Source organism: Dendropsophus ebraccatus, chromosome 5, assembly GCF_027789765.1.
Source record: "Dendropsophus ebraccatus isolate aDenEbr1 chromosome 5, aDenEbr1.pat, whole genome shotgun sequence".
NCBI classification, from domain to species: domain Eukaryota; kingdom Metazoa; phylum Chordata; class Amphibia; order Anura; family Hylidae; genus Dendropsophus; species Dendropsophus ebraccatus.
The window spans coordinates 135,456,180-135,481,178 of NC_091458.1; the positions used below are offsets into that span (position 1 = coordinate 135,456,180).

A 24,999-nucleotide genomic window follows, 5' to 3' on the forward strand; every position below is an offset into this window, starting at 1 on the left:
ACAATATGAATGCACAAAAGGGGGCCTGAGTACTAGATGGGTGCACAAAGGGGCCTAACTACTATAGGACACAAAGAGGCCAGAATACTATTTGGGGCACAGTGAGGGCTTATATTCTATATGGGGTCACAGAGAGGCCTAACTACTAAATGAGGGTGTAAAGGAGCCTAAGTCCTATTTTAGGGTCCAAATTGGGTCTTTATACTACATGGGAGCCCAAAGTAACTATTTGGAACTATTAGTGTGGAGAACTACAGATGTGGACTTTGTATGAAGACGAGGATAATGCTGGAGCAAAGAGCCTAAAATGTTTGTCTAGCAGATTCTTTGGAGACAGGTGTTCAATTAAAAAAAGTCTTCATCATACCTAGACCTTATAGAGAAGAAAAGGAAAAGTAGAGAAAGACTTGGTGTAGCGAGGGTAGTGTAGGGGCCCTTGTCTAATTAGTACAGTACTCTGCCGAGATTGTAGTATAGATACTTGAAACTTTGAAAGAAGAAATCCTCGTAGTCACGTGTATATATATGTGTGCTTTCATATATGACCACCCTCTGCCCCACCAGGTAGGGTATTACGAGTCCCAGGCCTCTGTCTCTAGGCGTAGCTAACTCCTCAGGATCCCCACAATACTGAAGTTGGTTTCTTATTTAGCCAGTTTCTTATTCACAGGATTTTTCTTTTTCCTTTTTTAGCCATTATTCTTACAGAAAATTATAATAATCATAAATTACCCATAAGTGAGGTGTCCTGAGGGGAATGAAGATAAATATGGCCAAAAGGACCCCATATTTATTGGCATAAAATGGACATAAAATTTATTTGGCATAAAATGGACATCAAAGTAAAAACAAAAAAATGGTGAATTGAAAATAAAATTGACTTTGGACCACTGATATTACTCTGCCAACACACACAGAGAGGTATGCCCTGCGTCACTCCAAGTAGAGTGAAGCTTGTCTCAAAGTGGTTTTGGGTGTAAAAACTGTCATCAAAGTGGGCAGACTGGCATTTTTTTCCTGATATGAATAAGTAACTGGTGTTTTCAAAGGGTTAAATTACTTTAAGCCACTGATCTCACACTGATAATCCACAGAGAGGGATGCTCTGCATAACATTCAAGAGAGTCCAGCCTGGCCCAAAGTGGTTTTGGGTGTTAAAACTGGCATCTAAGTGGGGAGATGGCCATTTTTTCCTGATATGAATAAGTAACTGGTGTTTTCAAAGGGTTAAACGAGTGTGGGCCACAGATCTCACATACACAGAGAGGGATCAAACCCAAAACAGTTCAATAGATCAATATAAAAGTCCCAAAAGGCCCTTAAAGGGGTTATCCAGCGTGGGGGAGCTTTTTTTAGATGTGGCCAGGGAGGAGGTGGCTGCTGGAACGGGGAAGGTGAGTGGATGTCTTTTTTTTCAGCCACCTCCTCCCCGGCCACATCTAAAAATAGCACCCACGCTGGATAACCCCTTTAACATTTTGAACAGGTTCCTTACTTATCCAACAACATGTCAGTGGGGTGCTGACAGTGCGGGGTCAAGAACATAAAATAATAACAATATTCCAAACACAACACTTGTTGATGAGTATTCTAAATAAATATTAACATTCTGTCAATTTTAGAAAGAAAAAAATAGTATAGTACCACCATTTTATCCAGGAAGTGAAGCCTTGATGCGTAAGTGCAAGGAAAAAAAAGCACTTTATAAGCATTTCCCATAATAACTTTATATTGGTGATTTGTATAACTTTTGGGGGGCAATACAATACGTTAATAAATATTTTCGTCGGACTTCTCCTTTTAGGCTATGTTCCCACACAGTATTTTTGCTCAGTAATTTGCAACCAAAACCAGGAGTGGATTGAAAACACAGAAAGGCTATGTTCACCCACTGTTGAAATTTAGTGGATGGCCGTCATTTTAATGGCAAATAATTACAGTTACTTTAAAACAATGGCCATTGTTTTAAAGTAATGGCAATTATCTCTACATTGGGGGTACTGGACCCACTTCCAGTGCACCAGATATAACAAAAAAGGGAATATCTCAGGAACCAGGCGGTGTCATGAAAAAAATTGGGCACCGTTAGAATCGGTGCAGCGGCACCAATCAGGTAGTACTAAAAAGCCCCTGGTCCCTTCTACCATAATGCCCGTACTGTTGTAGCTGCCACTGGCCTCCAATGTTAGTTATAACATTCAGTGGCATGGCTTAAATCCATCTGAAATTCCAAATAGCAGACAGGGGGCATCTCTGCCCACCTGATGACTCCTGCTACATCATTTTCACTGGAAGGAACAATTAGTCAGAGGGAATAGTGAAATCACAGGCTGGGCAGTCTTATGATCACATGCTCTTTCATATTATTAGCGGGATGCTAAGCAGAGCATAGGGACTTCTCATCACACCGGGAACAATAGTCAGTGAGCAGAGTGTATAATCCTGCTAATACAGTACCATGATTCGTTTTCTCAAAAAATAAGATATCTCCTAAAAATAAGACATAGTAGAGGTTTTGCTGAATTGCTAAATATAAGGCCTAGCAAAGTCTTTGTTTGGAAGCATGCCCGCCGAAAAGAACACCAGGGCATGCAGCTGTGATTCTTTTTAGCTCACCACCGTTGTCCCTTCTTTCACCGCCCCTTGCAGAGCAGCTGCATGCACGACATGAAGATCATCACCTGCCACCAACCCCCGATGTTCCCTTCCGTGGTCACTAGAGATGAGCGCACCTGCAACATGCTCGAGTCGATCCGAACCCGAACTTTCGGCATTTGATTAGCTGGGGCTGCTGAAGTTGGATAAAGCCCTAAGGCTATGTGGAAATCATAGATATAGTCATTGGCTGTATCCATGTTTTCCAGACAACCTTAGAGCTTTATCCAAGTTCAGCAGCCCCCGCTAATCAAATACCGAAGTTCGGGTTCGGATGCGAATTTGCAGCGAGATCCGCTGTGGATCCCTGCCCTGTACACTCAATGGGCAAACTCACAGCGGGATGGAAATCCTGCTGTATGTCAGCAGCCCACCCTGTTAACCCCTGGCCGGCCAGAGCGTATACTTCACCTAGGGGGTACCACAGGACATAGCTGGTAATTTGAAAAATATAAGTTCCGCCACATGTGAGAGCAAAGAGGACCCCCCCCCCTTTTATTTGTGACTACATGACTATTGATAATGGCATCACAAGAGTTAAAAGTTTTCAGGATCGGTGTCACAGCAATCTCAGGACATGTAGGGCAGAGTTTAGGTGTTATGACTGTTATAGCCATAATATTATTTAGTATTATGTCCTGTCTGCAGTCACATGATGTCATTATAATAAACCAGTCAGGCTTTGATTTTAGACATTTATAGACTTTACAGCCCTGTAGCCAGCATGGCGGATTATGTCGTTACAGCCGCAGATCCTCTGATTCATGGCGTGATTTGTCTGTTACACATGTACAGGTTTATTTACGAGGTCTTTTGTGCTTTTACTACAGTCCACCTTTGATGCACAGCTACATTAGTTGGATGTGTCAGATTAGTTTATGTAGGGATCAAAAGGCTACGGACTGATAATCATATCCTCTATATTACTGATATAAATTCTTTTAGCCATCAGTCAGGAAAGGCTTCTCCATGCCAGACTGTGATCAATGATATACAGGATTCATTTACATTGCAGAGATTTTCTGGCTAAATCATTGTGCGATCATGAAAAACAAGGCAGCGGTTTTAGGACCCTGGGGACAATCTTGGCTGGCGACACTAAAAATCTATTTTTATTGCCAGCTAAGAATGTTATGCAGATGGAATGGTGTTCTAGTATAACATAAAACATGCACAGGGCATTGGAAACAGCCAGTCAGTACACCCTTTATTCATCTACAAAAAGCCACTTACTTCCGTGTAAAGCAGGGATGGGGAACTTTAGCAACCCCCCCCCCCCCCAACCTGCTATGAAGCGCATGCTTCATAGCACATCAGACACCCAGGACGTACATGTACGTCCAGGGTTGTCTGGTGAATGACGGCCAGGATGTACATGTACGTCCAGGATCATCTAGAGGTTAGAGAGACTGTCGGTAGGTTTATATTGTCCTAAGAATAGCATGAACTAATGCCGGAGAAGCTTAACAGAATGATGTATCACTTACATAGTTCTGTGCAGCTGATCCAGAATTATCTTTCTACATCTCACAGACAGTAAGTAGCCCTCTCCATTGTGTGTGTGTGTGAGCCCAGTAGTCCTGGATATTCATGAGAAGCAGAACACTCATCCCACCAGCTGCTGATTGGCAGTTATCTATCCAAGCTGTATATAGGCAGTCAGCTGTCAATCAGCAGCTGGAGGGCAGGAGGAGGGGTGTGGCAAGAATCCTATTCTCCTGCATATTAGGAGAAAAGCTGAACAGAATTCACCAATCTGTTCAGCATATCTGTCACTAGTTTAAGGCAGTATGAGATTGGAATACCCCTTTAATGAACCTGCAGAATACAACAGGAGCTGTTTACCGAAACCTGATGTGCGTCTTAAAAAAGGACAGATGTTATTTGGGGGCGGGGGGGGGGGGGGGGGGGGGGGGGGGGGGGTATTTACTAACAGGCCTCAAGTACATTGATGTAAGAGGGGAGTTCCTACAATAAACACTCCCTTGGCGCACTATGTGCAGATTCTGTGTCCTGTGAGATGCAGCATGACACTGTCCTGATGTGTATAAGAGCCAAGAAAGTAAAGAGTTGTCTCTCATATAACTCTATACTGTAAATGTGGGGATAGAACTTCTAAGTCACTGATCTACCACTTAGGCTGCATTCACATGTTCCATGTTCTGCCTGTTACAGACTTCTCCCCCGGCCCGGGCAGTAACTGTGATAGGATGCTGGCAGAACTGTACAGATATGCGCCGCGCGGCTGTTTTATTACAGCGCGGGGCATATCTGTACAGTTACCCCGCTCCCAACATCTTATCAAAGATGCTGCCCGGGCCGAGGGGGTGGGGGTTGTCAGTTACAGGCATTCCACGTCCATGTTCCGTGCGGAACACGGAATGTGTGAATGCAGCCTTACACTTACCACGTTGGCTGCTTTAATTCTGTGCGGCTGTCTAAACAGAGATGTGTGACTGATATTTAAAACGGCCGATACAGCAATACAAACACCGGACCTATACTGCAAATAGGTGACGAATGTTGTTCATGGGAACACCAGGGTCTTTTATCGCCATCTTGTGAAAGACCACCAAACACAGCTTGAGAGTAAAAAAATATGCTCTTGTTTTTAATTACATAAGGAAACAAAGCAATTGTAACAAAAATACAGAGCTTTGGTGTAGTGAGAGTCAGTTCAGCTTCTGTTCAGAGTCCGAGACCCCGGTGTAGGAATATGCTTTGCCCAGTACAATCCGGTCACGCAGCAGCTTGAAAAAGGCGTAGTAATTACTGAAGAGGATGAGGGCCAGAGAAATGGTATGATGCCACTTTTCTGAAGACAGAAGCGAGTAGAGCTGGTAAAAGATGAGAAATCCTTCCAGTGTTGTTAAAATGTTCAGAACTCGCAGTGGGTTACTGAAGAAAAACTGGTGAAACGAAAAAAGAAAAAAATTTGTAAGATAACAGAATAATAAAGTAGGATTTCTCACACCACCTTCCCAAGGTAGCTTTCCCTTAGGCTCTGTTCACACGTGTCAAAATGGAAGTCTATGAGAGGCTCACGCGCCTCCTCTCTCCGCACTGAAGAATGAACATCAGGTCTAAACAGCTGTTTCAGGGTTATAGCCCCTTATCAGTAGAAAGCAGAGTGCTGGATGGCTATTGAGAGACTTATTGTCCAGAAACCAATGGGGTTAATTTTCTCCTGGAGACTAAAGGCCATATTACACAGCACGATGATTCGGGGGAAGCGAGCACCGGCCTGTCAGCTCAGCGCCCACCTCCCATTCGTCCTCCGCTTGCTGCCTGTCCTATTACACACACAGACAGCGAGTGGTGGGAGGGGTTGCCTGAACAATTAACTTAACACTGAAGTCAGCTGTGATCTGCTGCCATCTATCATGCGAAGTGACGCACAGCAGACCGTCACTGCACAAATTGTGCTCTTTCAGCATATTGAAAGACTGCAATCAGCTGTGCATGCCGGCTGATCATTGCCTTTTAACATGCGCTATAAGGCTGGGTTCACACTACGTATCTTTCAGTCAGTATTGTGGTCCTCATATTGCAACCAAAACCAGGAGTGGATTGAATACACAGAAAGGCTCTGTTCACACAATGTTGAAATTGAGTGGATGGCCGCCATTTAATGGCAAATATTTGCTGGTATTTTAAAACAACGGCTGTTGTATTGAAATAATGGCCGTTATTTACTGTTATATGGCGGCCATCCACTCAATTTCAACATTGTATGAACAGATCCTTTCTGTGTATTCAATCCACTCCTGGTTTTGGTTGCAATATGAGGACCACAATACTGACTGAAATATACGTAGTGTGAACCCAGCCTTAAGGTGCGTTTACACAGAAAGATTTATCTGACAGATTTTGGAAGCCAAAGCCAGGAATGGATTTGAAAAGAGGATCGATCCCAGTCTTTCCTTTATGACCTGATCCCAGTTTATGGTCTGTTCCTGGTTTTGGCTTCAAAGATCTGTCAGATAAATCTGTCTGTGTAAATGCACCATTACACAACATGATTAGTGGCCTGAGTGGTCGGTAATCGTTTAGTGGCTTCAAAAATCTGTCGGATAAATCTGTGTAAATGCACCCTTAGCCTCCATTTGTCTATAACATAAAAACTTTTTTTTAAATAATAAGGCTAGGGCAATACTGAACTTTTTGCTGTCCGTTTAAAGGGGGAAAAAACTGACTATTAATTTTAAAAAAAAAACGAAAAAACAAACAGATCCATTAAAATAAATATACACAAAAATATGCTTAACTTCATTTTTTTCCTGTACATAAAAATGAAACTTTCTGAAACATGCAAAAACTGTGTAAACTGTAAATTACAGCTGTAATTGAGGAAAAATACAGCCATATGTTCAATATAATAATGCCCTTCACTGCAGTGCACACTGTGTAGAACAGCTGGAATGGATTATAATGAACATGCTAATATTATTGATCTGCTTTTGCAAAATACAGCCTATATATTGAATATCACACTTTTCACTCAATTTTTGGCTTTTTTTCTTTTACTGTGTATGAACTTTTTTTTAGAGAACATATTTGTACACTGGTGATATGATTTTTTTTGTCTTATAAAAATTTGTTTTTAATTAAGCTTATCAAAAGAATTAAAACTGCCCCCCCATAAGTGACTTAGTACATACGCCTCATTGGGTACAAGCCAATTACTTCACTGGAATAGTAATGGTCTCTTAACCCTAAGTACGCACTTGGACTGCACAAAATACTTTGGAGTACATCTCCACTGTTTACCTCTGCATTCAAAAGGTCCATGACATACATAATATACTATATATATATATGTATGTATATGTGTGTGTGTGTGTGTGTGTGTGTGTGTGTGTGTGTGTGTGTGTGTGTGTGTGTGTGTGTGTGTGTGTGTGTGTGTGTGTGAGACTTAATCTGTATCGGCCGGTACCCACCCCCAAAGAGTCTGTGCCATTTTGTATACTTCATCACACTATGTCCGATGCCCTAAGTTTTATTCCAGCAGTGTAGCGAGTCAATGAGGCGGGGCCTACAGCATCTGTGCCCCAGGTGTGCAGCGCCTATCTATCGCCCAAAAATTATTAAAAAAAAAAAAAAACAGGGAGAGAGGCGCTGCAGGGCTGGGGCACAGATGCTTTAGGCCCCGCCTCATTGACTACCTGCGCTGCTGGAATAAAACTTGTTTCTTTTTTGCCAAAATACCGCCCATAGGAGAAAGGCTGACCCCTGGACCAGACACGGCTTGATAAAGTGTACAAAACGCCATTGGCGGTATGGGGGTGGGTACCAGACACAAATCTTTCATATACCTGTAAATAAACACTGAACGTATTGTTATACAGCACAGGACAATGTGTTTTGTGATTACTACAGACATATGAGCAGAGAAACCTCTCCAAAAGACCACCCCCTTATCCAGACAAGATTGTGTGTGATGGATTTTCATTCCAGCATACATTATGCATAGTCCCTATTTTCCTGAAGACCACCCCATAGATCACCACTTGTCAAGGCTATTTTGAGTGATGTTCTTAAAAAAAGATTTACACTTCTTTTCTTACTCAGACATAAGGCTATTGCTATAACCCTAATTTCCTGTTACTGTGAAAGTATGAAGGGTAAGGCTTACTAAAGGCCCTATTACACAGGCAGCTGCCCAGCTATGCGGATATCACCCCATGTAGTAGGGCCAGTCAATGAACAAGACGATGAGCTGTCGGACGCACATTTTCCCATGTAATATGGGATATGTGGCCGAAGGCTGAATAATGCTAGGACTGCCATACATTATCTGTTTGTGCAGCCCTAGCTACACAGTTCTCAAGCAGTGTTTACAGGGTTGCTTGGCTGTCTAATACTGCCTTAAAGGGGCTGTCCAGGATTTTAAAAAAATTGCGGTCTTCTTCCAGAAACAGCACCACTTTCATTCCCAGTTTGTGTATAGTATTGCAGCTTAGTTCCATTAAAGTAAATAAAGCTGTAATACCACACACAACCTAAGTATGGTGTGATGCTTTTTTCGGATAGCCCCTTTAAAAAAAACAACTGTGATGTTATCACTAAGACAGTGAGACACCCACATCACTAAGACACCCACAGGCTCTAAAGAACGTTGAAGCATGGGAAATTTCTCATTTGCCTGAAGGTACAAAATAGGATAAGCGAAAGAAAAGAAAAGATTATGTAAAGCCGCCTGTGTACTGACGTGGCTTATCTCTGTACATATAAACCCACATCTATTTTTTTTTTTTTTTCCAACTAATGATTCCAAGAACCGGTTTATTAGCAGAACTTACATGGAACCGAAAATGAGACATATCAGAGGGAATCGCCACATTATAATGACCAACCGCTTTGTAGACATTCTTGTTGTGTTTTACCAAGACCCCCTGGGGCCACATGCATTCCTCCATCCACCTGCAAGATAAACATGCATGGATTAATGGTTTTGCATGCTTGAGTGTGATGAAGTTCGATGGTGGAAATGGTTGAGCAGTTTTGTTCCCTATATGAACAAGTTGAAGGGGGGTCTCCAATACAGTTATCCACTGTGTGTCCAAACTTCCCCTGACTATGAGCGAGTGGCAGGTGGCCCCTACATTTAGCTGGTATTGCCAGGATAAGTAGCCATTTTGACTTTGCTGAAGCTCATCAAGAAGAATTATGGAGGTTATACACATTTAATAACCATTAATAACCAATGACATTTATCCCAATTACCCCCATACACATGAAGGTGTGGCTGAGCGTTTATGCGCTTACAAAAGAGGGGAGGAGAGAAACTGCTAGCAGACTCCTTTGGTGGTAGCCTATATCTAGGGAACAATACAGAATAGGGCGTTAAAATTTAATTTCCTACCCTGATCAGATGATTGTAAGGAAGGACAGTCTGCTGCCACAATGGGGGCCTTTACATTTAATATACAAATATGCAGGGTTCTCCAGCTACTCTTTTTGAGAAGAGGCCTAAAAAAATCTGTTACTTAGAACAATACAGATCTCATAACACAACGACCACCGTGTAATAAATGTAAAACGCCTCTTCCTAACCTTCCATAACAACTCATACTCTTTCCATGGCCAAGGTTTAACACCGGCTATGTTCACACGCCGTTATTTTTGGCTGTTCATAAGACCAAATATCATCCTTAATATCGGCCATGCTTGTATAAAATGGCCCTGAGTGTGAACATAGCCTTAAACAATTTAAGTAATTAAACATGTTGGAAACTTTCCACCTTTCTCCTAATTTTGAATCAATACTAAAAAAAAAAAAATCTGCAGAGCAGGTTTGCTTTAAAGGGGTATTCCAGGTTATTTTGATATTAATTCTACTGATTTCTCTTGTAATATAATTAATATATCTCATTGGTTTCTATAATAAATTTTGTCTCTTTCTCTCTATTTTTATGTAAGTCACGTGTTTCTGTGACGTCACCGAACCGGAAGTGTGGGGACTTCCCCGACTCGGCCGGCCTCTTGGTGTTTATGTAGTTAGAAAGCTAGCAGAGCTTTACAAACGGCCTCCCTGCGCACGGGAGGTCACATGACACCCTGTTCCCGGGCGGCCTGTCAGTGTGAAGGAGGTCGCATCCACCTCCTGTATAATCACTAAAACCCTCCACCCCCTGCCAGTATAATCATCCCGATGTCTCCCCCGGCCCCCTCCATCCTGTGTATACAGTCCTTTTCAAAGATCTCTCACCCCATCCCCCGGTCTCGACACCTCTTGCACTCAGCTGACAGGCTCTCTCTCTCTCTCTCTCTCTCGCTGTGTGTGAAGCAGGAGAGATTTCTTTCCTGCTCCGTACACAGTGCCTGTCAATTGCCCCGATAAAACTCAGCTGCCAGGAACTGTGTACGGAGCAGGAAAGAAATCTCTCCTGCTTCACACACAGCGAGAGAGAGAGAGAGAGAGAGAGACTGTCAGCTGAGTGCAAGAGGTGCCGAGACCGGGGGATGGGGTGAGAGATCTTTGAAAAGGACTGTATACACAGGATGGAGGGGGCCGGGGGAGACATCGGGAGGATTATACTGGCAGGGGGTGGAGGGTTTTAGTGATTATACAGGAGGTGGATGCGACCTCCTTCACACTGACAGGCCGCCCGGGAACAGGGTGTCATGTGACCTCCCGTGCGCAGGGAGGCCGTTTGTAAAGCTCTGCTAGCTTTCTAACTACATAAACACCAAGAGGCCGGCCGAGTCGGGGAAGTCCCCACACTTCCGGTTCGGTGACGTCACAGAAACACGTGACTTACATAAAAATAGAGAGAAAGAGACAAAATTTATTATAGAAACCAATGAGATATATTAATTATATTACAAGAGAAATCAGTAGAATTAATATCAAAATAACCTGGAATACCCCTTTAACATATACTTACGAGTGTTGGAGCATGTTTGAGCAGAGTGCTGGGTCCACTTTTTGCCAACAGCCAAGGTGAGCAGCTGCCTTATGCAGGAGATCACAGTACCGTGCAGGCAGGAGGTGCTGGGTCAGGATTACTGAAGTGCTCAGGGAAACTTGAAGAAAGAGTTCACATGACCAACGCTTATCATAATATTGTGTACTCTGTGTAAAAAAAAAAAAAAAAGGTATATATCTTTATATTGATATTTTTAACACACAAAATTAATGCTATACAAACCACAAAACTGTGGTATGTTTTAAAAGGAACAAGCTATGAGTGCATGAACAAGATAATAAGTATTGTACCTTGACAAACCATACAGGCACAAAAGCCACATAGTATGCAGATAGCATAGAACTGAGCAGCACCTCCCGCACACGCCAATTGAAGTCCAGCTTCAAGTAGTGCACTTCACTACGAATTAGGTCTGGAGAGAGGCAGCAAGCATGTGTTGGAAGAGGATCTGTGCTGGGCCTCCACATGTGCTGCAGTACTGTCAAGTAATCACGACCTGCCTTATCAACAGAGCCCAGGTCTCCACCAACACGACTGCTGGGTACATGGGCAAAAAGGCTTGACCGACGGAAATCATACCCCAGGTGTAGAAATGGGATATACATGCCAAATCTAGAAAAGCGATAGAAACAAGTTACATTTATGAGACGGAATATACCAACATGAAAATTAAGCTAGTTAGAGGAAATCTGTCGTTAGGTTTATGCCGCCTTAAATGAGGGCAGTATAAAGTATTGACAAATGCTCAAGAGATAAGCGCATTACTTACATAATTTTGTTCTGCCGCTCTCCTAATATGCAGGAGAATAGGAATCATGCCACACCCCTCCCCCCAACCACCAGCTGCTGATTGACAGGTGACTGGCTATACACAGCATGGATAGATAACTGGCAATTAGCAGCTGGTGGACGGAGTTTTCTGTTTCTCATGAATATCCAGGACTGCTAGGCTCAAGCACATAATGGCGAGGGCTTATTGTCCATGTTATTCGGAAGGAAAACTCTGGATCAGCTGCACAGAACAATGTAAGTGATACATCATTCTGTACAGCTTCTCTGTCACAAGTTTATGCTACCCTTTGTTAGGACGGCATAAACTTCTGAAAGTTTTTTTTAATTTATATAGTAATCACTGTCACAGTACCCAAATAATTAAAGAGATTGTTCAGGCATAAACAAACCAATAGGTTTGACTGCTCAAGCAACCACTGGCCACAGCAGTGACCTACCTCAGCCAGTGACTGGCTGATAGGGAGGTTGCCACAGGATCGAGACAACATGAAAGGATGGACAGGACAGCTGTCAGAATGGCAACAGATTGGGGCAGGCGAGTATGTCTTTTTTTCCCCTGCACCAAGGGACAATTATAAAAAAATTGTTTTTAGCAAGTTGTCTTCTAGGTTATAAATGAAAGATATTTTTATCTCTTTTCATGAAATATTTACAATATTTCAGCACTTTTAACCGATTACTTACGGATAACATAAGAATAGAAGGTTGAGGAAAGAGTGTGTTCTGAACAACAAGATGATGGAGCGGCATAAACTCCATCCTGTCCCAGTCAGAACAGCAAACCGTGTGGCCACCAGGAGTAATGAGTGCGGAAGAGAAGACTTTCCTCCCTGTGAAGCCTAAACAATGAGACACAAGCAGTTATCCGAGTGCACACAGCTATTCCTGACAGGAATTCTAGAGTTTTGCCAACATACCTCCCGCACGATTGCCGCAATTAATCTTCGAGCTAGCACAATGGTTGTGAGGGTCAGCACATTAAAGTCTATCAGGTGAAAGTTCTGAAAAAAATAAAAAAATTTAAAAAGATCCAAGTTCAAACAAAAACAAATTCTATAGATGTATAATAAACCTTAGTATATATCCACGCCGCTCCGGTCCACGCTGCCCAGCCGCTTCCTAGACTGATGCCGGTTTGAGACGTGACGTTTCAAGTCCGCTCAGCCAGTCAGTGCCAAGTCACTGGCCATCATCTACCATAGGCCATAGGCCAAAAAGCCCCCCAGCCCGGAGTACCGCTTTAAGAGTGACCTACTTAATCTGGGACCATAAGCAGCATGGGATTGCACCATGCACACTTTGTTCTTCATCAGGTGCCATGTAAATGGTTTTGATAGTTAAATAATGTGTAATGTCTTTATTATCAAAGTAGTACTAATATTTAAGACATATGGCAGAAACAGCTCGTTGATAACCAAGTGCTGGTTACTTACCAGAGAAGTATGAGAAGGTGGGTGGGATGGTGGGTACCACCAAACAGACTTGTAGATATTGATATAGTGCACAAACAAGGCAATCAGGTGACACAGAAAGAGCTGCAGCTCAAAAACTAGATGGCGGTCTGCAGGTAGTTCAGGGATTTTGCAATGTCGCAGGGGTACCACTGTCTGTGCAGCAAGAGGGGGACTTGACAATCCTGTGTTTGAACTACTCCTATAGAGAGAAGGCAAACAAAACCAGGATCAAACACTGCAATAGCAACGTTGAAATCAGTTTGCTGATCTAGATTGCAATGTTAGAAAGCATGGTTTCCTTAACAATTTACATTTATGGTGCATGTGGATGGCGATCACAAAACTCCACTACACAAAGGGCTTATCCCCACGTTCCGTAATCCACAGAGGTTACGGAGCGTGAAGCTGTGTAGTGGACTCGCAGCTCTTCAGAGTCACGTATCAATAAGATGCTGTTAGAACTGTAAATGGTTAAATCTTTGCAGCACTGTAATAATACAGCTGCCTGGCTCTATCAGTAAAATCCTCCAGCTACAGGAGTGATTGATGGGGTCAGCAGCTGCATTTAACTGTATGCGCTCGTGATTAGGAGTGTGTACATTTAAAGGGGCCAGCATGAGCACCCGGTGGTACTTGCCCTGGCTGCCATGTAATGTATATGGAGCTGTCCGTAATTTTAGATACCCCCATAGGGTTCTATGTGGCATCTGTGCTGTAATTCTGGAATATAGGACGTGTCCAATATCTTCCAGAGCTATTTTCCGTTAGGGACATCCTTAAAGGGAACCAATCAGCCCAATTGGGCTGATTTGGTTCCCTGCAAAACTGTATAAAGCTCCTGTGCATCTCGTGGTACACACCGGCAGTGGCTTCAGCAGCAGCTTTATACCCTAGAAAATGAAATTTAATCCCCTAGCGCGTGGCAGGCAGAGGCCAGCAGGTAGTCATCTGGACGACCCCCCCCGCCCGTGTCTAGTCACCGCTCTCTCAGCTCAGCGGAGATGATTGACAAGGAGGGGTGCCAGTAATAGGCCTCTCTGCCTGTCAGTCATCCACGCCAAGTTCCCTGACATAAAGAGAGCCATGACTAGACACAGACGGGGAGCCGCTCAGATGACTACCTGCTCGCCTCTTCCTGCCGCATGTGGGGTGGAACAAACTTCATTTTCTGGGGTATAAAGCTGCAGCCACGGACGGTACGTGCCACATGCTGCACAGGAGCTTTATACAGTGCTACAGGGAACCAAATCAGCCTAATTGGAAAATCCTGAAGGGTATTCATGCCCAATAGAAACCTATGGGTCTGAAAATGGTTTCATCTGGAAATCCTGATAAATTTACTGGATTTGCAAAGGGGGCCTAAGTGATAAGTGAATACAGTATATATTTTTAAATGCATGTCACTAAACCTACAGGGAGGGTCTCGATAAGGTAAGACACCGTTTTGGAGCAGAACATCTGCAGATTTCATTGTGAGATTTACTTACAAGAACAAGGTCTTATACCAGGGGATTCAAAAAGTAGGGTGCAAAATCCTGTTCAGTGTTTTATCTGAAGTATTTAAGGCCTGAACTTTTCCTTTTAAATTCACAGTGGTTTGGAGTTTCTGTGCGGAACAAATTTATTTTAAAAGCTTTGCAGAAATTCCAACAAGCAAAAAGATGATTCTTGCTTCTATGTTGTCATCTTATGTCTATATGTACATGTTAAATTTACTTTTGCACCAGACTTTGAATAATCCTACAGTACTTACATTTGTATATGTAGGGAGTAGTATTATAGTAGTTATAATAGGTCAGACAGGACCGTGAGAAGCAGAAAAGGAGGAAACAGAAGGAGGAAAGAGATGCAAACCGCTGCATACAGTCAGTCTTTTTTCATTACAACATATTTATATGTGTATTTAAATGTTTTGGCTACTAAATGTTTCATCTTAGAAGTCACCTAGATAATGGTTTTTTCCTAGTCTGGAGCTCTGCAGAGTTTTCTTAGGTATCAAAATAGAACAATTATATCATGATTTGTTTATGGCTCACAGGCAAAAAGGGAGTTCTCAGCTACCTGTTCCTCTTACTCATTTCCTATTCAGAAGACATAAAAGTTTGCATAAAGTATTGGCACCAAACGAAACTAGAGACATGATGAGTAGTTTTGAAAGCAAATACAAATCATTTGACACCTTTGCATATGTTCAAAGTGTGCCAGGGTGTAATGTAGCTCTGTCGAGTGTGCAATATGGACATAAATACACTAAGAACTCTACACAATGCAAGGCAATTTTTCTTAATGCAACTCTGTACCCACAATCCCCCCCCCCCCCAAACCACTTGTACCTTCGGATAGCTGCTTTTAATCCAAGATCTGTCCTGGGGTCTGTTCGGCAGGTGATGCAGTTATTGTCCTAAAAAACAACTTTTAAACTTGCAGCCCCGTGCCCAATGGGCGTGGCTTAGAATATCTGTGCCCTAACTTTGCACCACCCCTCCGTCCCTCCTCCCCACCCTCTTCATCATTAGGAATGCCACTGGAACATTTCCTCCTGTCTGAACATTACACAGGGGCCTTAACGATCCAGCCCATGTGCCGTGCTAACACAGCTGATGAATAGGAGACAATCTGCCTGGAACATTCCTAATGATGAAGAGGGTGGGGAGAAGGGACAGAGAGGGTGTGTCAGCCTAATGCACACACAATCTAGGCCATGCCCGTTGGGCACGGGGCTGCAAGTTTAAAAGTTGACTTTTATGACAATAACTGCATCGCCTGCTGAACGGACCCCAGGACAGATCTTGGATTAAAAGCAGCTATCTGAAGGTACAAGTGGTTTGGGGGGGGGGGGGGGGGGTCAGATTGTGGGTTCAGAGTCGATTTAAAACATACCTGTCTATAAAAAAAAAAAAAAAAAAAATACAAAAATTATTTCTCTCATTATATATATATATATATATATTCCATCAAGGTTTGAATGTTCAGGTCACGACTGGCAGCAAGAACGGGACCAGAGATCTACACCTAGACAGACTTATAATGTAGAGGTCCTTTTAGGAGAACTGATTTTTAATGATTAACAAATCACAAACACACATGTCACATGTAATAGGGCTGTAAGCCTATGGGGCTGTCCAAGAGTCAGACACTAGAGATCAGCAAACTAGGTGAAAGTTTGTGTTGGCACGGCCTGAGGACTGCATCCATCTTCCTCCGGCAGTGGGATTCAAAATGCTGATCGTTTGGGTTTGTGTGAACCCAAATTTTCGGCAAGTTCCTTCATCTCTAATAGACAATGCAGGGAGAAGAGGATGCAGCTGCTTGCTGCCCTCTCTGATTGTTACAGGTTAGTCTTTTGTGTTCGTTTTTTTTTTTTTGTGACAGTAGACTTTATCTTATCAAAGTGTACCTTACTGTAGTAAATATAATCGTTTGCCATCAAGAAAGTCAACTGACCAGATTTATCAACCTGTCCAAGACAAAACCTGGAGTGATCTGCCCATGTCATGTCATGGTATAAGTTTGGCCGGAGCCTGGCTGACAGGGGTAAACAGAAGCAACAAGTGACTGTACCAATGACATGTGGTTCGAGCCTTTAAAAAAAAAGTCATGGGCTGTGCTTATCATAGGCCAGGGGTAAGGAACCTTGGCTCTCCAGCTGTTACAATACTACAACCCCCATCATGCCTGGACAGACAAAGCTTTAGCTTTGGCTGTCCAGGCATAATGGGAGTTGTAGTTTTGCAACAGCTGGAGAGACAAGGCTCCCTACCCCTGGCATAGGCCATCTATAGGAGATTGGCGGCAGTTCGACTCCTGACACCCTCTGTTTGGTAGCTTTAGGGGGTGGATTGATTGCTTGCATAAACCCTGCAGCCTCTACATTGTTTTGATAAGCTGCAAGTGGGTTAGTACAGATACTGTTATTTGTAGCAGCAGTGCAAGGTACTGCAGTGTTGTCCTGTTTACTTGAGGCAATCTTTAAAAGGGAATCTGTCATGACCTACATGCTGGAGGCTACCCCCCCCCCCCCCAACAAGCCCTGATTGAGGACAGTGATGATTGATGAGTGATGACAGCATCTCATGACAAAGCATCTGTACATGCTGCTTTCTTGACATCGACATAAACACATTAAACATTCATATGCTGCATGGGCAACGAGCACTGTGTAAGGGCCCTATTACACGGGACGATTATTGTGCGAAAAATTGTTATATCATTCGAATTTAAACGATAATCGTTCTGCGTAATTGCAGGCAACGACCGCCAAATCGTTTGTATGTCGTTGATTTAGATCTAAACCAAAAGTTATTGTTAACCGTTCGCTATAATTCCACATTCGTTCGCTCAAGTTCCGCATTTGTTCACTAATTGTTCAGTGTCATTACACAATGTTCATTGTTTTGCTGGGATCAGAAGGAATAAACGATCGTATTAACGATCGTAACTAATCGATCGTACACAGAATCGTTCTGTGTAATATGGTGAACGATTTCAGGCTAACTATAAACCCTAATGCTGTGTTTACACGAAGCAATAATTTGCCCAATCGATCGTTTCACGATTTTGAAGCAACAATTTGGTTTTTATAATGATCAGCCTTTAGACGAATAAATTGTTAGAAAAATCGCTAAAATATTCGTAAGAAAAATAGTTATTGCGATCGTTTTTAAAATCACTCAAGCCCATCTTTCACATAGGGTGAATCTTTGAAAGACTGTTTACACGAAGCGATCTGCGAATTTTTATCGAACGACGAAAGACCAAAATGAACGATTTCTCGCTCGTCGTTTGATTGTTCGCTGTGTTTACATGGAACAATTATCGCTATAATCGTTCCGTGTAAACGTAGCATTACCATGCTTATTGCAATTTTATGTCAAACATGCAGTACATGCACCATCTCGTGTCTATATTATTCCACCACACTGTATTTACAAACTTTACAAATCTTTAGCCAGTATACCCATATAATAGTGCTTGTTATAATCTACACATAGGCGTCGAACTCAGGCCCTTCACCTGTGACACAAACTACAAGTGCCATCAAGCCTGGACAGCCAAAGCTTTAGCTGTCCAGGGATGATGGGAATTGTAGTCTTGAAAATGTCAGAGGACCTGAGTTCGACACCTATTATCTATAAGCTTCTGCTTAGCACTTACAGAATGATAGTTCCCAGGAAGGATACCATTACCCAATAGGTTACACTGTAAATGAATGACTGTGTCAGAATACACCAGTGTTGGATATCATATATCACATTCTATAAAACAACTTGCTACTTCATTACAATTGATATATTACTTGTGGACCTTTCAGTGAAGATGTGAACAGTGACCGAGAAGACAAAACATTGCAGATTTTACCACGTAAAAATTCATGTCACACATTCAATGTACTTGCTTTATGCAAACGTGTCTTAATTATTATTGATCTTGTACATCAAGGGTAGGGAACCTTGGCTCTCCCGCTTTAGCTTTGGCTGTCCAGGCATGATGGGAGTTGTAGTTTTGCAACAGCTGGAGAGCCAAGGGTACTGACCCCTGCTGTACATGAATGCAACCATTATCATTAAAAGCCGCCATTATTCATTAACACATAAGATCCACTTACAACAATCAATGTTTACCAAAGTCTCATGCGTGTAACCATGTCCAATATAAAACCATAACATTGCACTATATTCTGGCAATTTGTCAACCACTCCGCAAACCAGACTGTATTACAGAAGTGCCTCAAAGGTGTATATGCAATGGAACAGTGTTTTTTTTCATAAATTTTTACAAAATTCTTATATTTCAGTGTGTTCAGGATCCTTAGCAAGTAGAATTGAATGATAAATGTAATGACTACAGCAAACAAGACACCAGTCCTAACAATGCAGGTGCTGTAGCCTTACTGGGTTGTCTATGGTCTACCGCCAGTATTAGAGGGCTACTCCAGAGAAAATAAATTGTTTTCAGATCAATTGGTGTCAGGAAGTTATACAGATTTGTAAATTACTTCTATTTAAACATTACAATCCTTCCAGTACTTAGCTGCCGTAAGCCCTGCAGGAAGTGGTGTTTTCTTTCTAGTCTGACACAGTGCTCTCTGCTGCCACCTCTGTCTGTATCAGAAACTGTCCAGAGCAGGAGAGGTTTTCTATGGGGATTTGCTGCTAATTCCTGTCAAAGACAGAGGTGGCAGCAGAGAGCACTGTGTCAGACTGGAAATTACACCACTTCCTGCAGGACATACAGCAGCTGATAAGTACTGGAATGCTTCAGTTATTTACAAGTCTAAATAACTTTCTGGTGTTAGTTGATGGAAAAACATTCTATATTCTCCAGAGTGCCCCTTTAAGTAGCCAGCTACCTGTATACTAGATCATAGACAGACAGGTATGGATGCAAATAAGGCTGGTAAATCATTTGGAACTCTCAATATCCGATTTGACCCCTACCTGGCTCTGGACCTCACTCCGCTCACAGTAGGAGCTCCGCCATGGACAGCACCACCTGCAGATCCAGGGTCACACAGGGGATTTCGACAGTATGATGTCCGGTTTGGGCCTCGCCGGCCCCCAGCCATTTCTTGGCTTAGCTATTTCAGTCACAAACAAGACATGTATGGCGGATGGAGCTGCTGTGGTACAAAAGAACATACATTAAAATATGTAAACAGAACATTACAGAGATTATCCGTGCACATTTCATAGAAAAAAAAAAAAAAAACATGTAACAAAACTAAGAATTCATTTAAAAGAATTCACACCTAAAGGCTACGTTCACACTGTTTTTTTTGGCACATATTTGGGCGAGTAGTAGACGCCAATACCTGTGCTGGTTACCCTGCTCTGTGTATCTGTATCAGTGCCATTTGGTACAAGCAAAGCAGGATACCTGGAGGCTCAACACTCCAGCATTGTTGTGAAGTGCCCTTTTATATATTTGTATTTCATTTCATATATTTTTTTTTTTTTTTTGTAGTTAGGTTGTCTATACAAAACTTTTAAATAAAATAAAAGTTTTATAATAAAATTTTAATACGTTATTCCGGCAGTAAATTTGCCCAGCATACATTTAACATAGCACAATAAGTGACACATATATTTCAAACATTTTTCCTAAAGGGGTAGTACACCAAAAATGTTTCTTTCAAATCAACTAGTGCCAAAAAAAGCCAGATTTGTAATTTACTTTTATTAAACAATTTCAAGCCTTCCCGTACTTATCAGCTACTGTATGCCCTGAAGGATGTGGTGTATTGTCAAGACACGGTGCTTTCTGCTGTCGCCTCTGTCCCTGTCAGGAAATGTCCGGAGCAGTAGCAAATCCCCATAGAAAACATCTCCTGCTCTCTAGACTGGAAAGAATACCACTTCCTGCATGACATACAGCAGTTGATAAGTACTGGAAAACTGAAAGTAAATGACAAATCTTTGGCACCTATTGATTTGAAATAAATTATTTTTTGGTGAACAACCCCTTTAAGAAGCGTCCATGATGAAGCTTAAAGGAGAAGTCCTATGAAATAAAAAAAATGTGGGAACATAATAAACAAAACATTCAAAGTTGTCCCCATAGCACCACTCTCAGGTCCCACTGACAGCCGCCGGCCTGCAAAATCACATACCCGAGTAATCAACTGCCCCTTCAGCCAACCGGTGACTGCGGCAGGACCCTGCCCAAGTCACTGATTGGTTGGGCGGGCAATCACTCAGCGACGTTGCAGCTGGAGACATGTGACATTTAGGAATGGTCCGAACCTGCCGAGGTTCGGTTTCGTACAAACCCGGACTCTCGGCAATGATTCCCGCTGTCTTAAACCTCCGTGGACAGGGTGGATAAAGCGGGAAGACCGCCTGGAAAACTGGGATACAGCCTATGGCTGTGGCTGTATCCCGGTTTTCCAGGCGGTCCTCCTGCTGTATCCACCCATTGCACAGAGGTTTAAGACAGCGGGAATCATTGCAGAGAGTCCGGGTTCGTACGAAACCGAACCTCGGCAGGTTCGGACCATCCCTAGTGGCATTCCCGGATTCCAGCTGTAAATAACAGCTGGAGGCCAACCGCGAGACCCGGGAATGGCAAAACGGTGGAAAGGGTATGTATAGATTGACTATTAATTTGCTCCAACCACCTGCCTGCCTTTTTATTTCATGGGACTTCTCTTTTAAATGAGAACTCCAGCCAAATCAAATAAACTCATGTGAGCAGGAGGTCGGAGGAACATAATAAAAAAAAGTCACACTTACCCATCCTCGTGCCCCCTGCAGCGCTGCTTCACCAGCACGGACCCCTAACGGTGACATCACATACTGGCTCAAAAATGTCAGCTCAGCCAGTAACTGGGGAGGGACAACGTTGCAGTCACTGACTGGCAGAAAGGGCACTTCCCGACGTAAGCTGAGAAAAACTGAAGACTGGAGGCCAACAGAGAGCTAGTGATGCTGCAATGCAGGGGCACAAGGACAGGTAAGTATGACTTTTTCTTAAAGGGGTTGTCCGGCGATAAAAAATTATTCACAGAATAACACACATTACAAAGTTATACAACTTTGTAATGTATGTTATGTCTGTGAATGGCCCCCTTCCCCGTGTTTCCCCCCACCCACGCTAGACCCGGAAGTGTGGTGCATTATACTCACCGCATGTCGTGTCGTCCACGGTCTCCGATCGTCAGCAGTGACGTCTTCTTCGTGAGTCCGGCGGATCTTCCCGAGTGCTGGCCGCCCTCTGCAGCGTCATCCGAAGCTCAGCCGCGATTGGCTGAGCATAACTGTGCTCAGCCAATCGCGGCTGAGCGGCTGATGACGCGGCCACGTCATCAGCTGCTCAGCCGCGATTGGCTGAGCACAGTTATGCTCAGCCAATCGCGGCTGAGCTTCGGATGACGCTGCAGAGGGCGGCCAGCACTCGGGAAGATCCGCTGGCCTCCCGAAGAAGACGTCACTGCTGAGGATCGGAGACCGTGGTCGGCACGTGACAGGTAATGTATAGCGCACCACACTTCCGGGTACACGGGTGGGGGTGGTGGGACACGGGGAAGGGGGCCATTCACAGACATAACATACATTACAAAGTTGTATAACTTTGTAATGTGTGTTATTCTGTGAATAATTTTTTTCGCCGGACAACCCCTTTAATGTTTTGTTTTCTAGGTTTGACCACAGTCCTATGTCCCAAACCACGTCACAAATTCCAGTATAATATACCAAAATATTTTTTGGGAAAAATAAGCCATGTCATCATACTCTCAAGTACCCCCAGTGACACTAGAAGGATGCTACCTGGGCAGGTATACAATGCTGCTCTATAGACGGAACATGAGCTCACCTTACTTACTCACACATGAACATGTCAGTGAACTAAATATACAGCTGATCATAGCTTAACCCCTTAACAACCGAGGGCGTATATTTACGCCCTGCGGCCGCCTCGGGAAGTTCAGAGTGGGGACCCCGCTCTGAACCGCCGTGGTCCCAGGTGCCACATGTAGCCCTAGGCCGCGGCAATTAGCGGACACAGTCCGATCGCCGTGCCCGCTAATTAAGGATTCAGATGCAGCTGTCAAAGTTGACAGCTGCATCTGAATCCTTTTAGCAGCCTCATCCCTGGTGTCTAGTGGGGTGGATCGCCCCCCCCCCGGGATGTTGTCCAAGAGGAGCGATCCACACATCCTTTACCGGACGGGGTCATCGCCGTAATGACGCTGATCCCGGCTTGGCACTTGATTGCTTTTGGCTGCAGCAGCGGAAAGCAATCCAGTGCCTATCTCATTGATCTATGCTGTATAGCTATACAGCATAGATCTCAATGAGAGATCAGTGTGCTTATACTAGAAGTTCCCCAGGGAGGCTTCCAGTATATGTGTAAAATAAATATATAGGGTGCGTTCACACCTACAGGATCTGCAGCAGATCTGCAGCAGATTTGTTGCTGTGTTCAGTTATTTAAATGAAATCTGCTGCAGAAAATCAGCTGCAGATCCTGTAGGTGTGAACGCACCAATAAAGTATTACTGATAAAAAAAACACCCTCCATTAATAAAAGTTTGAATTACCCACCTTTTTTCATGTTATAAATAAAAAATAAACAAACAAAGACAAACATGTTTGGTATCGCCACGTGCGTAATTGCCCGATTAATTTATTAATTCTTGATATCGCACGGTAAACAGCATAAGCGTAAAAAAATCCCAAAGTGGAAAGTTGCACATTTTTGGTCGCATCAAATCCAGAAAAGTTGTAATGAAAAGGGATCGAAAAGTCGCATATGCGCAATCAAGGTACCGATAGAAAGTAAAGATCATGGCGCAAAAAATCTCACCTCACACAGCCCCATAGACCAAAAGATAAAAGCGCTATAAGCCTGGGAATAGAGCGATTTTTAGGAACATATATTTGTTAACAATGGTTTGAATTTTTTACAGGCCATCAGATACAATATAAGTTATACATGTTACATATCGTTGTAATCGTAACTACTTGAGGAACATATATAACAAGTCAATTTTACCCCAGGGTGAATGGCGTAAAAACAAATACCCCCCAAATAAAGTGTGCGTTTTTTTTTTTTTTTTTTTCACATTTATTTTTTCCTGGTTTCGCAGTGTACTTTATGCAAAAATTCAGCCTGTCATTGCAAAGTACAATTAGTGGCGCAAAAAATAAGGGCTCATGTGGGTCTCTAGGTGAAAAAATGCAAGTGCTATGGCCTTTTAAACACAAGGAGGAAAAAACGAAAGCGCAAAAATCTAAATCAGTCCGGTCCTTAAGGGGTTAAAGTGTAGGTTCCGCAAATATTATAGAGCTGCTGACAGACATGTGTAATAATAAGCAGGCAGCATGGCAGGAAAAGAGATCAGCACTCACCCACTGCCCATCCTATGTCTCCTTTAAGGCTGACGACAAAATGAAAGGAAGGATCTGATTGGCTCCTGTGGTCGGCACTAGTTCTTATAGCGGAGGCCAGGTGGTCACCACATATACAGGGGGCGATGCACCTGGAAGCCTCATAGTAACAATGTATTATATAGCTGTCACTCAAGCAATTGTGACAGAAAATATCAACACTGAGCAAAGTTCCCCCCATAAGGGAGCACAGCTCTGAGGGGGAGCAGCTTTACAATAAGGAGTGGTACCACCAGATGTATCACACAGAAATAGCTCCACATAAAAACAGCAGCAGACACTCACCACCCCCGTCCAACAGAGCCGTGACTATGAGGAGAGCCCGGCCAGACACATCCGCACACCGCACGGCCTCGCTTACTTTGCCTCCCTGGAGGTTCAGCAGCCTCTGCAGCCACCGCCCCCCTAAAACACTCACCACTTCTGTCCGGCGGCCGCGCGCCTTGTGTCATAAAGCGCGAGCACGCGCAGAAACGAGAGCCCTGCTCGCCTGGGAAGCGCGCCTGTGTGCGTCATGACGTCACGCGCCCACGCCGGCTCCTTCTCCCTGAGCATGCGCGGCCGCAGAGCGTGTAATGATTTGTGCGCGGGAAACGATACTGGCCATAAAGGATTTACTAATAGCGAAAGCTTAATATGGTCAGTATTTTGGCCCTACATTTGTTCCGTAGTTTTACTAAAAGCAGTAATAAAAATAAATCTTTGCATTAGTATTTTTTTTGTGCTCTCTCCACTCCTGTTTTTTTTTAAGTAGTGATCAAGGTGAAGGAGTAGTCA

The 24,999-nt window shown here is 43.3% G+C and overlaps 1 protein-coding gene across 4 annotated transcripts; it reads right to left on the reverse strand.

Moving 5' to 3' along the window:
- Window positions 1-5,238: 5,238 nt before the first annotated feature.
- On the reverse strand, window positions 5,239-24,731 carry TMEM39B (transmembrane protein 39B). 4 transcript variants are annotated; one of them, XM_069972531.1, is made up of 9 exons: window positions 24,641-24,731; window positions 19,771-19,952; window positions 13,313-13,532; window positions 12,797-12,880; window positions 12,564-12,718; window positions 11,378-11,699; window positions 11,046-11,233; window positions 8,958-9,078; window positions 5,239-5,564 (listed from the first exon to the last, which is right to left on the reverse strand). In XM_069972531.1, the coding sequence occupies exons 2-9, from the start codon at window positions 19,896-19,898 to the stop codon at window positions 5,328-5,330; spliced, it is 1,455 nt and encodes a 484-aa protein (XP_069828632.1). In that variant the 5' UTR covers window positions 19,899-19,952; window positions 24,641-24,731; the 3' UTR covers window positions 5,239-5,327. The 4 variants fall into 4 exon arrangements, with proteins under 4 accessions (XP_069828632.1, XP_069828634.1, XP_069828633.1 ...); XM_069972533.1 differs by having other exon boundaries at window positions 19,771-19,949; window positions 24,641-24,681; XM_069972532.1 differs by lacking the exon at window positions 24,641-24,731 and adding an exon at window positions 24,508-24,634 and having other exon boundaries at window positions 19,771-19,949.
- Between the last annotated feature and the right edge of the window lie 268 nt (window positions 24,732-24,999).